At 40.4% G+C, this 16,895-nt stretch overlaps 2 protein-coding genes across 6 annotated transcripts in view; both read left to right on the top strand.

Annotated features, from left to right (window-relative positions):
* Positions 1 to 11,755, top strand: part of VPS36 (vacuolar protein sorting 36 homolog) — a 36,369-nt gene extending 24,614 nt beyond the window's left edge. For all 3 annotated transcript variants that reach the window (XM_007960483.3, XM_073014369.1, XM_073014370.1), the window contains exons 10-14: positions 782 to 847; positions 6,395 to 6,459; positions 7,310 to 7,394; positions 8,340 to 8,416; positions 8,510 to 11,755. In XM_007960483.3, the coding sequence (XP_007958674.3) occupies positions 782 to 847; positions 6,395 to 6,459; positions 7,310 to 7,394; positions 8,340 to 8,416; positions 8,510 to 8,603 (387 nt within the window). In that variant the 3' untranslated portion in view covers positions 8,604 to 11,755. The remainder of the gene's footprint in view (positions 1 to 781; positions 848 to 6,394; positions 6,460 to 7,309; positions 7,395 to 8,339; positions 8,417 to 8,509) is intronic.
* A 115-nt stretch (positions 11,756 to 11,870) lies between these two features.
* THSD1 (thrombospondin type 1 domain containing 1) overlaps positions 11,871 to 16,895 on the top strand; it is a 38,226-nt gene continuing 33,201 nt past the window's right edge. For all 3 annotated transcript variants that reach the window (XM_007960487.3, XM_007960486.3, XM_007960488.3), the window contains exon 1: positions 11,871 to 16,782. The gene's annotated coding sequence lies outside the window, so the exon portion shown is untranslated. The remainder of the gene's footprint in view (positions 16,783 to 16,895) is intronic.

The raw sequence follows: 16,895 nt of genomic DNA on the forward strand, positions 1-16,895 counted from the left end.
GTTGTGTACTTCTATCAAGAGATACATAATGTCCAATTGTCTTTTTTTAAATTAAAAAAAAATTTTTTGTGATGTTAACAGCCATTGACAGTCATTACCTCGATCTGTTATTTCATTGGAGGTTGCAAAATGGTAATAGTCTTATTTAATTCTATACTTTTTTCATTTATTAGCTAGAGTAAGTTAAAACATTTAAATGTATTTTTTGAAACATGGTGTAGAGCCCCTTTTTTCATTTAAGTAAATGTTAAAATGGTAATGAGGCTGGGCATAGTGGCTCATGCCTGTAATCCCAGCACTTTGGGAGGCTAAGGTGAGCAGATCATTTGAGGACAGAGGTTCGAGACCAGCCCAACCAACATGGTGAAACCCTGTCCCTACTAAAAATACAAAAAAATTAGCCAGACGTGGTGGTGCATGCCTGTAGTAACAGCTACTCAGGAGGCTGAGGCAGGAGAATTGCTTGAACCCGGAGGCAGAGGTTGCAGTGAGCCAAGACTGCACCACTGCATTCTGGCCTAGGTGACAGAGAGAAACTCCATCTCAAAAAAATAAAAATAAAAATAAAAAAATAAAGTGGTAATGAATTAAAATGCAAGTATTGAATCTGAACTGCCTCGTGGTATCTGAATAGGTTCTCCTTTGTATAAATAAAGTTTTTTATAAACTTCTTAAAAATTTTTATGATACCTGATTTCGCTGTGATTATGATTTCTGTTAAGAAATGCTAACTGGTGTAATTGTAACATAATACTTTTTTTAAAATTTCATATTTTAACAGGAACGAGGGGGAATAATGTCACTCACGGAGGTGTACTGCTTAGTAAACCGAGCTCGAGGAATGGAAGTAAGAATAGAAAATTTAAATGTTCTTTTAACTAAATATAGACTTTCTTAATACAAATTCCGAATACAATTTGAGGAAGGGTTGTGAATATCAAAGCTATTTTGAGAAGCACTGTGGTACAGTGAAAAGAATACTGCCCTGGGATCTAGGAGGTAGATTCTTTTCTTGGTTTTGATAGTGATTTGCTTAGTGACCTTCAGTAGCTTACTTAACATCTCTGAGACTCAGTTTTCCTTCTCCTTTTTTTATTTTTATTTTTTGCTATTCAAAACTTTTTCTATTTTTCTTTATAATTGACACAATAATTGTACATATTCATAGGGTACTATATGGTGTTTCAGTGCATGTATACATTGCATAATGATAAAATCAGGGTGTATTAGTCCATTTTCACGCTGCTGATAAAGACATAACTGAGACCGGGCAATTTTTAAAGAATTTTTGAAGAAAGACAAAAGAAAGAGGTTTAATTGGACTCACAGTTCCACATGGCTGGGGAGGCCTCAGAATCATGGCGGAAGGCAAGGAGGAGCAAGTCACATCTTATGTGGATGGTGGCAGGCAAAGAGAGCTTGTGCAGGCAACTCCTATTTTTAAAACCATCAGATCTCATGAGACACATTCACTACCAGCAGAACAGCACAGGAAGGACCCATCCCCCTAATTCAATCATCTCCCACCAGGTCCCTCGAACAATACATGGGAACTGTGGGAGCTACAAGATGAGATTTGGATGGGGACACAGAACCAAACCATATCACAGGGCAATGAAGATATTCATCAATTTAAACATTTATCATTTCTTTCTGGTAATAACATTAAAAATCCTCTCTTGTCTGTCATATGCAGCCATAAGAAAGAGTGAGATAATTCTTTTGTGGGAACATGGATGGAGCTGGAGGCTATTATCCTTAGCAAACTAGTGCAGGAGCAGAAAGCCAAATACCCATATTCTCACTTATAAGTGGGAGCTAAATGATGAGAGCTTATGAACACAAAGAAGGAACGATAAACACTGGAATGTACTTGAGAGTAGAGACTAGAGGGAGGGAGAGGGGCAAAACAGATAACTATTGGGTACTGGGCTTAATATTGATACCTAGACAATGAAGTAATCTGCATAGCAAACCCTAATGACACAAGTTTATCTGTGTAGCATACTTTCACATGTACCCCCTAATCTAAAATAAACATTTTTCAAAAAACAGAGATAGTATCAACTTAAGTGTCCATCAGTGATGAACGGATAAAGAAAATGTTGGATACATACAAATGGAATACAATTCAGTCATAAAAAAAGAATGAAATCACATCCTTTGCAGCAACATGGAGAAATTAGAAGTCCTTAGGTTAAGTGAAGTAAGCCAGACACAGAAAGACAAATATTTCTTGTTCTCACTCATGTGGGAGCTAAAAAAGCTACTCTCACTGAAGTAGAGAATAGATGATAGATATCAGAAACTGGGAAAGGTGTATAGGTAGGAGCGGGGAAGAAGAAAGGTTGGTTAGTAGGTACAAACATACTGTTAGAAGGAATAAATTCTAATGTTCAATAGCAGAGTAGGGAGGCAACAATGTATTGTATATTTCAAAGTAGCTAGAAGGGAGGACTTGAAACATTCCTAAAACATAGACATGATAAATACTTCAGGTAATAGGTACCCCCAAATACCCTGACCTGATCATTACACATTTTATGCATGTGTATTAATAAAAATAGCCCCTGTACACTGTAAATATGTAAGATATTATGTATCAATAAAAAGTACTCGGGGCCGGGCATGGTAGTTCACACCTGTAATCCCAGCACTTTGGGAGGCTGAGGCTGGCGGATTGTCTGAGGTCAGGAGTTCGAGACCAGTCTGGCCAACATGGTGAAACCCCATCTCTACTAAAAATACAAAAAAATTATCTGGGCATGGTGGCATGTGCCTGTACTCCCAGCTACTCAGAAGGCTGAGGCAGGAGAATTGCTTAAACCAGGGAGGTAGAGGTTACAGTGAGTCGAGATTGTGCCATTGCACTCTAGCCTGGGGGACAGAGCAAAACTCCATCTCAAAAAAAAAAAAAAAAGTACTCAGAAACAAAAAAAAAAGGACTACCCTGCATTGTCATTATCTAGTCACTGTGTAATATAGCAGCAGAATTCATGCTTCCTGTCTAACTGTAACTTTGTATCTGTTGACCGACCTCTCTCCATCCCCCACTCCCACCTAGCCTCCCCAGCCTCTGGTAGCCACTCTTCTACTCTCTGCTTCTATGAGATCAACTTTTTTAAGATTCTACATGTAAGTGAGATCAAGTGGTGGTGTCTTGCTATGTCTGGCTTATTTCATTTAACATAATATCCTCCGGGTTCATCCATGTTGCTGCAAATGAAAGGATTTTATTCTGTTTTGTGCTGAATAGTATTTCACTGTATATATGTACCACATTTTTTTTTTACCTTTAAAATTTTTGTTTTGTTTTGTATTTTTGAGACAGAGTATCACTCTGTAGAGTGCAGTGGCACAACCTCGGCTCACTGAAATCTCTGCCTCCCGGCTTCAAACAACTCTTGTGCTTCAGCTTCTCAAGTTGCCGGGATTACAGCCGTGTGCCACCACATCAGGAGAATTTTCATACTTTTAGTAGAATCGGGGTTTCCCCATGTTGGCCAAACTAGTCTTGAACTCCTGACCTCTGGTGATCTACCCACCTCGGCCTTCCAAACAAAGTGCTGGAATTACAGGCATGAGCCGCCATGCCCGGCCCCCACATTTTTATTTTTTCTTTTTTATGGATACATAATAGTTGTACATATTTATGGGGTACATGTGAAATTTTGATACAAGCATATGTGTAATGACCGAATCAGAGAAATTAGGGGTCTGTCACCTCCAGTATTTATTATTTCTTTGTGTTAGGAACATTCCAATTCCACTTTTGTAGTTACTTTGAAATATACAAAAAAAAAAAAAAAGAGAAGTATACAATAGGGTTGGGCGTGGTGGCTCACACCTGTAATCCCAGCACTTTGGGAGGCTGAGGCAGGCAGATTGCCTGAGGTCAGGAGTTTGAGACCACCCTGGCCAACATGGCGAAATCCTGTCTCTACTAAAAATACAAAAATTAACTGGGCTTGGTGGTAGGCACCTGTAATCCCAGCTACTTGGGAAGCTGAGGCAGGAGACTCCCTTAAACTAGGGAGGTGGAGATTGCAGTGAGCCGAGATCACACCACTGCACTCCAGCCTGGGCAACAGAGCGAGACTGCATCTCAAAAAATAAATTAATTAAAAAAAAAAGAAATACAATAGATTATTGTTAACTATAGTTGCCCTATTATACTACTGGATGCTATTGTCTTATTCTCCCTTTTTTTTTTTGAGACGGAGGCTTACTCTTGTCACCCAGCCTGAAGTGCAGTGGCACAACCTCAGCTCACTGCAACCTCCACCTCCCTGGTTCAAGCAATCCTCCTGCCTCAGTGTCCCAAGTAACTCGGAATTACAGGCGACCACCACCACGCCTGGCTAATTTTTGTATTTTTAGTAGAGACAGGGTTTCTCCATGTTGGCCAGGCTGGTCTCAAACTCCTGACCCCAGGTGATCTACCCACCTTGGCCTTCCAAAGTGCTGGGATTACAGGCGTGGGCCACTGTGTCTGGCCTCGTATTCCTTCTAATTGTATTTTTGTACCCATTAAACCAACCTTCTTTATCCCTCCTTCCCCACTACTCTTCCCACCCTCTAATGACCATTTTCCTACTCTCTATCTGCATGAAATCAGTTTTTTTAACTCCCACATATGAGTGAGAACATGTGATATTTGTCTTTCTGTGCTAACTTACTTCACTAAACAATGTCTTCCAGTTCCATCTATGTTGTTGCAAATGATGTTGACTGTTGTGAAGAGTGCTGCGATAAACATAGAAGTACAGATTTCTCTTTGATATACTCCTTTCCTTTCTTTTGGATATATACCCAGCAGTGGGATTGCTGGATCATGTGATAGTTCTATTTCCAGTTTTTTGAGAAATCGCCATAGTGTTTTTCATAGTGACTGTACTAAATTACCTTCCCACCAACAATCTGTAAGAGTTCCCCTTTCTCCACAACCTTGCCGGCATTTAGGGAGCCAGTTTTCTTACCTTTAATATAAGGGTTTGGACTGAATGAAACTGTTCAGCTCTAATATTTTCTGTTTGTATTGTGATAAATAAAGTTGTTCAGGAAGCCCTTCCTCTGCAATAGTTAACTCTTTTGAATCAACTCAGTTGGAACAAGTTGCCTTGTAGATAATGCAGAGGGAAAGCTGCGCTGCCCCTTTGCCTGGGTATCAGCAGTGGCTATTTTTCAGCTGTCCTTGTTCCTTCACATCCAGATGTCCTTGGCCTCCAAGGTTCTGTCTAGGTATTCTTTGTGCCCCGACAGTCACCTCCATGCAAATGGCTCACCCAGTCCCATGAGTTAAGCCCCTGCTCTGTGTTTTTATCTGAATACTGATCATAGCTACCATTAGTGAGTACTTACCATCCACTGGACGCTCTGCACGTGTTACCTCATTTATCCTCCCAATAACTCAAGTGGCGTGGCTACTTTTACCGTAGGGGATAATTTGGAGAATAGGAAATTGAAACTTAGAAAGATGAAATAACTTGAGCAAGGCCACAGGCAGAGACAGTGGTTTGACAGGTATTTGGATCTAAACTGGACTGGCTCTGGGGCCATCCTGTGGGACTGAAAGCTGTGCTTGTCGTCACCACACTATGCTGATTTGTTAAGGCTGCACTGTCCAAAAGGATAGCCACATCATGTGCTGACTGGGGACTTGAAATGTAGTTAATCCAAATGAAGATAATGCTGCAAGTGTAAAAATGCACCAGATTTAGAAGGCTTCGTACAAAATAAGGAAATGTTAAATATCTCATTAATAATTTTTTGTATTGATTATATGTTGAATTGGTTCTATGTTCAATCTATTGGACTACATAAAATATATGCATTAAAATTTATTTCATGTGTTTCTTTTTACTCTTTTTTTTTTTTGAGATGGAGTCTTGCTCTGTCGCCCAGGTTAGAATGCATGGTGCGATCTCGGCTCACTGCAAACTCCACCTCCTGGGTTCAAGCAATTCACCTGCCTCAGCCTCTCAAGTAGCTGGGATTACAGGCACCCGCCACTGCGCCTGGCTAATTTTTGTATTTTTAGTAGAGACAGGGTTTCACCATGTTGGCCAGGCTGGTCTCGAATTCCTGACCTTGTGATCCACCCGCCTCAGCCTCCCAGAGTGCTGGGATTACAGGTGTGAGCCACCGAACCTGGCCTCTTTTTATTTTTTTAATGTGGCTGCTATAAAATTTACAGTGACATATGTGGCATGCATATTTTATTGGGTAGCACAGGTTTAATGAATAGAAGTCTTTGGTTCCTCTGTCAGTCTTTTTTGCTTTGTAGTGATTAAATCACCTAAAATGTTTGATAAATGGTAATTTTAAAATTTACTCTTCTGTTTTAGTGATCATTACCATTGTATAGCATTACTGGATTTTTTTTCCCTATTAGTTGCTCTCACCAGAAGATTTAGTGAATGCGTGCAAGATGCTGGAAGCACTGAAATTACCTCTCAGGTAAAGGAACCTCTGCAGGAAGTTTGCCGCCTGCAACCATGATTCTGCTTGGGGTAGATGGGAAGGCCCAGCGAAGTTTGCCGTCCCTAGTGTTAAGCCAGATTATTGCTTTCTTGAAATTATATTATTTCCTCTTTATCAGGGCTGGGCATGTCCTAACAGGGCTAGGAGTCAGACTCTTTTGGATTTGGGGGAATGAGATAAGAATGTAGGTTCTTCCCATGAGGTCAGAATAACTAGCCCCTCTTCCCTTAGACATTTTGTGTTAGTCTCTGGAGATGTTCAGGTGTGAATATTCTTTTCCTTAGGTTTAAAAAAGTACCCAGGTGGCCGGGTGTGGTGGCTCACACCTGTAATCCCAGCACTTTGGGAGGCCGAGGCGGGCAGATCACCTGAGGTCAGGAGTTCGAGACCAACCTGACCAACATGGAGAAATCCCGTTTTTCCTAAAAATACAAAATTAGCCGGGCATGGTGGCGCATGTCTGTAATCCCAGCTACTTGGGAGGCTGAGGCAGGAGAATCGCTTGAACCCAGGAGGCAGAGGTTGCGGTGAGCCAAGATCATGCCATTTGCACTCCAGCCTGGGCAACAAGAGCGAAACTCCATCTAAAAAAAAAGCTAGGCATTTTATTTAGCATGTAGACTCTAGTTCATAATTTTATTATCTGTGTATTCATGAGCTGTTTAGGATTGCCATTGTTCCTTGTGTTCAATATGTTTTAAATGTTGTTTTGTTTAATACTGCCCTCATACCTGGGCATAAAAGAAGATATAAAAGATGTGCTGCTTTTCAGCAGTTGGATATCCTAGATAATTCCTGGCTTTGTTCTCGCACCTGTGGTTTTCAGGCTCCGTGTGTTTGACAGTGGCGTCATGGTAATTGAGCTTCAATCTCACAAGGAAGAGGAAATGGTGGCCTCGGCCCTGGAGACAGTATGTGAAGCCGATTTTCTCCAGTCTTTAGAGCTTGCTACGAAGACCCGAAGGCTTAGCAACTCGAAAAACAGGATTTCCTTTTGAATTTAACTTTACTGAAAAGTAACATTCACACACCCAAATAAAAACGGTTTATCACTAACAATGAATCAGTGTTAACCAAAGTCATACGTTAAGAGCTTTTTGAAACTTCTTGACACTCTTAACATCTTACATGTAAGGAGAATTAGAATTAGTGAGGTGCTTTCTTTTCTATTAAAACTCAGTGTTGAGAACAGGTTTTTAATTTTATCAGATGTTACAACACAAACTTTTTCTTCCAGTAACACCTACATAAGCAGCTTGATAAAACACCACAAGTTTTATGAAAATAATTGCTTCAAAAATATAAAAAGCGACTGTAGTTTGGATGGATTTTACTGGCCAAATTGCCAGTATTACTCATTAGGATACTTGAAATAGTACTGTCTTCATAGCTTCTATGGTGAGCCTGTATAATTTGAATAACTTCTATTTATTATCCTTCTCATTTTCAACTAGATGAAAACCCCAAGACTACAGATATTTCTACCACATATTTTAAACTAAACCTGTGTGTAAAGTCCCTTCGCTGGAGCATTAATATGTACTCAGAATTTGTTACATATTCTTTTTCAGAGTATCATAATTCTTTTTAGGCTTTAGTACAGTGACTTTGTTACATTATGGAGAGCTTGATCTTGATATTTGAGCCTCTTGTATGTCTCTTCTGGGTCCTTCAACTTTTGTAGGATTAAGCATTAGTTAAGATTTAGTTATAGTGTGAATGTTCTTTGAATTTTAGTAGGACATTCAGTAAATTATTTCTTGCATATACATTCTGCCTACCATTAGAACCCAGAGTGTGTTTAAATTAGTGTCCTAAATTAATTACATTTTTTTTCTGCTGTGTGTTTCCATTAGGTTTCAGAAAAGGGATCCCTAACATCGGAAGAGTTTGCTAAGCTTGTGGGAATGTCTGTCCTCCTAGCCAAAGAAAGGTAAGTAAGGTTCTTACCTTTCATTACCAGGTATGTTTGTGTTTCTGCATGGACAGATAATTGTGTGGGTTTTTTTGTTTTCTTTTTTTTTAGGTTGCTGCTTGCAGAGAAGATGGGCCATCTTTGCCGTGATGACTCAGTGGAAGGCCTGCGTTTTTACCCAAATTTATTTATGACACAGAGCTAAGGGTTTTGTATTTAAAATCCTTTTTGTCCGTATGCTTGCGTCATGTAGAGGTTGTATGACATTGAGCTAAGAGATAAACCCGATCAACTGAGAATTTATTAGAACTTCACAGTGCAATGTAAATCTCTTTTAATTTCTCACTAAATATGGTCCAGGAAATTTATTTAGGATATGCATAGGAAAATTCAGAAAAGTGAATGCCAATATGAATTTAAAATCATGCTGTAGTTGTGCAGAACCCTCAGAGTTTAACTTGAAATATAGTGGATTTTAACTTGATTCTCAAATCTAATCATTTTATAAAGAAGGGAATTTAGTTTTGCAGAGAATAAAAAGAGAAGTTGCAAGTTCAGACAGGTTAGATTATTTTGATGTGACTGAAATTCACTGATTACACATGACAATGTTGGGACAAAATATACTGCAGCTTGCTATATGAGGCTCCTCCCAGGGGCTTTTAGAAGCAGTCATAGGCATGTCTTCAACATACCAAATAAAACACCTTTAAAAATGAAATAATTTTATTTGACACATATATTTATATATATTCTATCTAGTTTCTCTTTGTTTTTTTAAGTGATGATTTCATGACTGGCATTTAAAGAATGCAACTGTGTCATTTTGTTTCCAAATGCTGTGGATTTTGAAACTGAACTAGAGAGCTGTATAGACATGCCCGGAGTTATGATTACAAATTTAGGAGGTAGACAGCTCAGGAATTCCCTGGGATTGTTGTGCTGGTGGAAAGGCAGAGGGAGCCTTTAAATGGCTTCACAGGAACCTTAGTGTTCTTCTACCTCAAAGCCACAGACAGGAGATCGAAAGTGGAAAAGTAATGTCTCCTTTTCTTTTCCATAAGGAGTTTCAACACTGAACTATAAAAAGTCTATCATATTCCAGCAATATTTTTGCTTTGTTCTTTATACTATAAATTGTGAGGAAAAACTACTTCGGTAAGAAGTGTTACTGAGATAACAACAACTGGCTAATGCTGCATGTAGATTGCTTAAGTTTTAAAGTGACTGCCTGATTTCACATGTTATTGCTCTACAGCCTCCAGTATGTTGGCATTATCTCAAACTCAGGGACCCCACAGGACAGGAGACGCCCTTTCTGAAACTGAGTTGGAAGTGAAAGGGTGGTGATGGTTTTGGCCAAGCCTGCAAGAGGGAAAGTATTGTATTGGGAGCACCCTTGGAACCAGGAAGAGGCATACCCAGGTTCACACTCTGGAACCCCTAAGACATTGTCCGTGGGTAAGGTGGAGGGCCACTGCCAGAGGCTGCTGCAGTGCCCTCTGGGAAGTGCCAGGGACCCTCCGCTGCAGACCCAGGGGATCCCAATCCCTTATCCCTGCCTGAAAAGTGGCTATTGCTGTTTCGTGTCCTCCAGTGTCACAGGAAGGCTGTGCCTGAGACATCCCACTTTAGTTTTTGTTTTCCAAACCTGTCACTGACTCTTCATTGTGGTGTCGAATCCTCTGGTTCCCCCATTGTTCAGCCTCAGGTTTATTTTGAGGGTAACTCAGTGTCTCACTGCCCAAGTCTTTTAGGGGTTAGTTGGACCATTGTGTAAGCTTGTTTATATGTCTCACCTCTTTCTGGGTGGTACTTACTGTCTCACACTGCTCTGGCAAACTTGTACACACAAACACACACACTCTCTCTCTCTCTCTCACCTGGCTAAGGCTTTTAAAATTATAAAGATAAATAATCTGTTTCACCAGTTGGAGTGAGTTGCAAGGAGGATTGCTGGAGCTACTCGATCTAGCGCTAATGGTTTGGATTCATTACTGCAAACCTACATAATTTAACATATTTATTTACTTTAGTGTGACAACTGATGAAAAGAAATGGAGCAATCCAAATTGTATAAAATGACTTAAGAAGGAAGAAAAGTGACATATAAATATATTTTGCAAATGCCACATTAATTTAAAAATGAGTATGATTGATTTTACTATTTTTAAAGTGGGCATTCGTCACTGTTTCGAGACCTTTGTATGTATTTGTGTGTTTTTATCTTTTTTTTCGGGCCATTATTATAAGGTGTGATTTTGGTCGTCTAATGTAGAAGTTATGTTTAAATACAACCAATCAGGCCCTAAGTGCAAAAAAGTTCTGTCTTGGTGCTTATCACTGGCATAATTATTATTTTTTTGTTTTCCTAACTTTGCTCTTAGGAGCATGAACCTCTTTGTAGCTTTATGGTAATGCAATATTTCCAGTCATTTACTGTCAAAAAAATTTTTTACATTGTGTTAGTGAAGATTGTGTTTTCAAGGTTAAATGATTGGTATTAATGTATATAGAGTAAAATTATTACAAAATTTAAAAATGATTTTTCTTGGCATTTTTTTTAAATACTCTGAAAAATATATGCAAATGATAAGCCTTTAATCATACTAAAGCCAGTTATGTTAAGAATTTTTCCTTTGGATTTTATAATTAAGAGTTGCTTATAAATATTTATGACATTGAACTGTTACTGTTTTCGTTGTCTTAAAAAGAATGGGACATGTCATGAACTGGTTTGGTTTTTTAAAAAATTATTGATGTGAATTCCACTGTTGCCTGACTATGTATATTCAGATGAATGTACTCTTTCTTGTTCCTTGTTACCAGATTAATCTGAGAGAATGTGGATTCATCTTGTCATCATTCTCATGCTCAAATACTTAAAATGGTTCTTTTGCCCAAAAGTCTCAGAGTCTTCATTTTGGTACAGTGGAGTCACAACTTGGAAGGTGGTTAGGTTTTAAAGACCGTGCCTAAGGACAAAATTGAGCATGCTCAGAATGGTCCTTGAAAATCTCCTAAATTACCAATGAAGTTCTCTTTGTAGTCTTAAAGTTTAAATTCCTGTGGAGTGATACATAGGTATGAATATATTATGCTTATATTAAGTACAAAAATACAAACTGCATATCGAGTAGATTCTTGTAGCATTAATAATTTACATGCATGTGTCTTTTTCCAGTAGGTATGGTTGAATTTATGTAAATTTATTGCTAATCCCATCCCTTACAATCTAGAGTATAAGCTGCACAAGGGCAGAGGTTTTTGTCTGGTTTGTTCATGGATGTATCTTAAGAGCTGAGAACAGGGCCTGGACACAATAAGCATTCAATAAATATTTACTGAATGAATGAACGCCGACCTATATTCCTATTTATAATTTGGCTCCACTTTATCCTACTTTAGCTCCCATTCAATTCAATGAAACATACATTTTTTTTGAACATATAGCAATTTTTTTGTGAGCAATTTTGTTGGGCACTGGTAGTGGGAGGGGATACAAAGATGAATAAGATACAGCTCTGTCGTTAAGAAAAGGGAGACCTAGTTGGGGAAACAGACGTGTAAGTGACTTTCACTGAAGATAGAATGAAGTAAGTACCATGGAAGGGGCATATGTACCATGCTGGGGAAGACAGAAGAAGGAGCCCTTAGTCCTGCTGGAGGGCTTTGTAAGACTTTGTGGGAAAGGAAGAACCTGGTAAGCTAGGCTCACAAAGACCAAGAGATTTTCAGTAAGTGGAAGGTGTTGGGAAAAGGGAACAGCAGAGATGTGCCCCTTCCTGCTCCTGGATATTTCCCTTGTCTGTCCAAACCTCCCTTCTTTACTTCTTCCCACTCACCTCTCCTCTCCCACGCCCACCCCCACCAATCTAAATTATACTGCTCAATCCTGCCTGCTCCAGAAATGTTTCCAATACACAGCTCTATTATTTCTAAACTCTATAAGAGTTATTGTCTTTTCCATATGCTTAACTATATTTTGTCTTGTTCTCTTAAATGTTGTCTTGATACCATAAGAAAATAGAGAAACTAGGTTTACGTTCAAAGACTGTCATGTAACATTTCTTTTGAATTCTCACTGACCTAGGTCAGTGACTGTACATGGTAGATTCCTAGTAAAGTATTAACTGAATTGGGTGATTTTTGAATTACAGTACTGAGTCATGCATGAGTTGCCTAGCAAACCAACTCTGTCTTTTACCCTCTTCCCGAGAGGTTTCTCAACCAGACTTGTCAAGGCTTAGCCTGTCTGAGTGAGATCTGCTCTGTCTTACTCAAATATGGCATGGGCCATGTGCATGATGTGGAAAGCACTCTAGAGTAGTTGTTAGATACACATGTAAGTTCTTGTTATTACAGTGTGGAAATTGGGCCATTCGTCTTCTTCCTTGTGTCCTGATACGAAATCATGAGTCAGTTATAGCTTTCATCTCAGAGCATTACCCAGAGAAAAAAAGCTCTCTCCATTTGTATAAACGGAGTTATTGAGATAGTGTATAAATTTTATACAATTTGCACAAGATTACTAGATCAGTCGCTAACCCAGCAAGAGAATTGAAGGTATTTTGAGAGCCAGATCAGTTATAGTTCAATACTGACCATACCACTGTTCGTTTGAAAGCTTTTTTTCCTTTCATTTTTATATTGCCTTCTTTTAGAAAATGTTAAACTATATCTTAACTGTCCAATAAAGACAGCAGTACAGTTTGGCAAGAATTCTAATGGAGACAAAATTGACCAGTCAGTTCAATAAAGCTGTTATTTAAAATATGACCAAGCATATCACTTGTACCTGGATTTCCACCCTTGAAGAGTAGGTTTTTGGGGAAAAACTATGTGCCTGAAAGATTAATGCAGAGAAAGTTGCCTCCGATATGTTTCACTTAATCACTATAATATTTCACAATAACTATTATATGCCTTCTACAGTGAAGGGAAGGAGTGATTAAGAAATCTACCCAGGTTTGCAGTGTCAGGGCTGGAGTTTAATCTAGGCTTTGTCTAAAAGTGTATCTTTTTACTTGTATACAGTGTAAGTAGGAGGTCCAACTTCATTCTTTTGCATGTGGCTATTTGGTTATGCCAGCACCATTAGTTGACCGTTAAATGGTCTTGGCACCCTTGTCAAAAAACAATTGACCATATGCTTGCGTATGGGGTTTTTTGTTTTTTTAAAAACTCAATCGACCATAGATGAGTTTCTGAACTTGCAATTCTAGCTATATATATATCTTTTTGCTAATATCACACTGTCTTGATTACTACTGCTTTGTAGTAAGTTCTTTTTTTTTTTTTTCTTTTTTTTTTGAGACCATCTCTCACTCTGTCACACAGGCTGGAGTGCAGTAGCACATTCTCGGCTCACTGCAGCCTCTGCCTCCCGGGTTCAAGCAATTCTTCTGCCTCAGCCTCCTGAGTAGCTGGGATTACAGGTGTGTGCCAACATCCCCGGCTAGTTTTTTTTTGTTTTTTTTTTTAGTAGAGATGGGTTTTCGCTGCTGGTCAGGCTGGTCTCAAACTCCTGACCTCAAGTGATCCACCTGCCTTGGCCTCCCGAAGTGCTGGGATTACAGGCATGAACCAGCATACCCAGCCTGTAGTAAATTCTGAAATTGGAAAATGTGAGTCCTCCAAATATGCTCTTCATTTTCAAGATTGTTTTATCGTGTTCTGGGTTCTTTATACCCCCATATAATTTTTTGTTTGTTTGTTTGTTTGTTTGTTTTGAGACGGTCTGGTTCTATTGCCCAGGCTGGAGCACAGTGGCACAATCTCGGCTCACTGCAACCTCTACCTTCTGGGCTCAAACAATCCTCTCACCTTAGCTTCCTGATGGTTGGAACTACAGGTGCACACCACCACACCAGCTAATTTTTGTACTTTTATAACTCCAATGCCTGCTCTTTCCACTGAGCTTTTGCTTTTAAAATTGAAATGCCAGGGGCTGGGTGGTATGTATTTGAAAAATAATTCTAGTGTAAATTGGTGAATGGAAATTAGACTAGATAATTCTACTGGCAGTGAAATTGGATGATCACCTTAAAGTCTTCTTTGAAACTTTGGATGGATTTAATTAGTATTGCTAGAAGTAACTATTTGACAAGATTGGTTGGTCTCACTCTGTCACATAAGCTGTAGTACAGTGGTGTGATCACTGTTCTCTGTAGCCCCAACCTCGGGCTCAAGTAATTCTCCCACCTCAGCCTCCAGAGTAGCTGGGACAACAGGTACCTGCCACCACACCTGGCTAATTTTTTATTTTATTTTTTGAGATGGGGTCTCACCCAGCCTGTGCGGTGGCATCATCTTGGCTCACTGAAGCCTCCACCTGGGTTCAAGTGATCCTACTGCCTAAGCCTCCCAAGTAGTTGGGACCACAGGCATATGCCATCACAGCCAGCTAGTATATTCTATTTTTGGTAGGGACGGGGTTTTGCCATGATGCCCAGGCTGGGCTTGAACTCTTGAGCTCAAGCAATCCACCCGTCTTGGCCTCCCAAATAATTTCTTATTTATTGTGGCGATAGAGCCTCACCATTTTGCCCAGGCTGATCTAAAACTACTAGGCTCACGCAATCCTCCTGCCTTGGCTTCCCGAATTGTTGAGATTACAGGCATGAGACACTGCACCTGGCTGACAAGACAAGTTCTTAGAAAATTTTATACCTCTGGTAACATAGGTAAATACTTGTGCTACCTTTTAAAAAAATGAAGTGATAGAGTCAAAGATCTGCAAATCACATATTTTAAAATATTTTTGAAATGAGGTAAAGTTTACAAACTGCAATGCACAGATCTTCAGTCAAACGAGTTTTAACAAATGCTTAGCAAATCCATGTAACTCACACTCCGAACAATAGAACATATCTGTCGCCCCCTAAAAGTTCCCTCGTGCCTCTTTCCAGTCATCCGCTCTCCAGAGGCCACCACTGTGCTTTGATTTCCATTACTGGATATTAGTTTTGCTGTCAATTGGTATATTCTGCATAAAAGAAAAGCAAGTCGTAAACCATACTGCTCATTTACTCAATTTAACAAGCACAGCTGTTAAGGTGGAATCTATCCTCTCATATTTTCCAAAAAACTTAAAACTTTTTATTAAATTTTAGTTTTAGATTTGGGAGTGCATATGCAAATTTGTTACAAGGGTAATTGCATGTTGCTGAGGTTTGGGCTTCTATTGATCCTGTCACCTAGATAATGAACGTAGTACCCAATAGGATGTTTTTCAGCGCTTGCCCCTTTCCCTCCCTCCCTTGACTTGGAGTCTCCAGTGTCTGTTGTTGCCATCTTTATGTCCATGAGTACCCATTGTTTAAGCTCCCACTTATAAGTGAGAACATACGGTTTTTGGCTTTCTGTTTCACTTAGGATACTGTCCTCCAACTGCATCCATGTTGCTAAAAATGACGTATTTTGTTCTTTTTTTATGGCTGCTTAGTATTACGTGGTGTGTATATACCACATTTTCTTTACTCAGTCCACTGTTGATGGGCACCTAGGTTGATTCCATGTCTTTGCTATTGTGAATAGTACTGTGATAAACATAGGAGTGCAGGTGTCTTTTTGGCAGAAGGATTTATTTTGCTTTGGGGATACACCCAGTAATGGGATTGCTGGGTCGAGTGATAGTTCTGTTTTTAGTTCAGAAATCTCCAAACTGCTTTCCACAGTGGCTGAACTAATTCACATTCCCATAAAAAGAACTTTTAACACTTGCAGAGTAGGGTTTTAAAAATGTTTAGTTATTTTTAATAACCAATTCTGACCCCAGGGAAGGAAAATGGAGATGCACTTTACCTGAACTATGTTCTTTTGAAACTCTTCAATGACATTTGGGAAAGCAAGTTTACAGCCCACATGCTGTGCCACTTCAAGGACTTAATTTTTGTGGTCTCCCTGAAGAAAATGACACTAGGGTAGAAGTGATTGAATGTGAAGTGTCAGGAGATTGCTGGCTCGTCCTTAGTTAAACCCCTGATCCGGCTGTGTGCTGTGGACGTGGGTGTGTGTTGAGGGGACCTGCGTCTGCCGGGGCCGCACCCCCTGCCGCTGGACCTTGGCTGGCCGCGCGTTTCCTGCCTGTTTCCTGACCAGCAGCTGGCGAGCTGGGGGCGGGCAGGAAAGGATGCGCTGCCCAGAAGGGGCGGGAGCCGACCACGCCCGGTCCCGGGTGTCCCCCGCCCTCCCGGTGCCCGCCCTTCCCACGCCGTCGGGGGCGGCCCAGGGCGGGGCTGTGGGAGCCTAACGTCGCGGGGTCAGGGCGCGCAGTCCGGGACGCGGGATGCTCGGAGCGCTGCCTCGCGGCCCCTGAGGCCTCCCGTCCGCCTCGCCACTCGCCCGGCCGGCCTGGCGTCGCTGCCCGTCGGTCTGGAAAGGTAAGAAGCGCCCTCCGCATCCCGGCGTCCGCGCCCCAGCGGGCGCTCCTCTGCCGCGAGACCCTCGGAGGCTCCGCTGGGGTCGGGAAATGCCCCCGGACCCTGCCACCTCC

This window comes from Chlorocebus sabaeus, chromosome 3, assembly GCF_047675955.1.
Source record: "Chlorocebus sabaeus isolate Y175 chromosome 3, mChlSab1.0.hap1, whole genome shotgun sequence".
Lineage (NCBI taxonomy): Eukaryota > Metazoa > Chordata > Mammalia > Primates > Cercopithecidae > Chlorocebus > Chlorocebus sabaeus.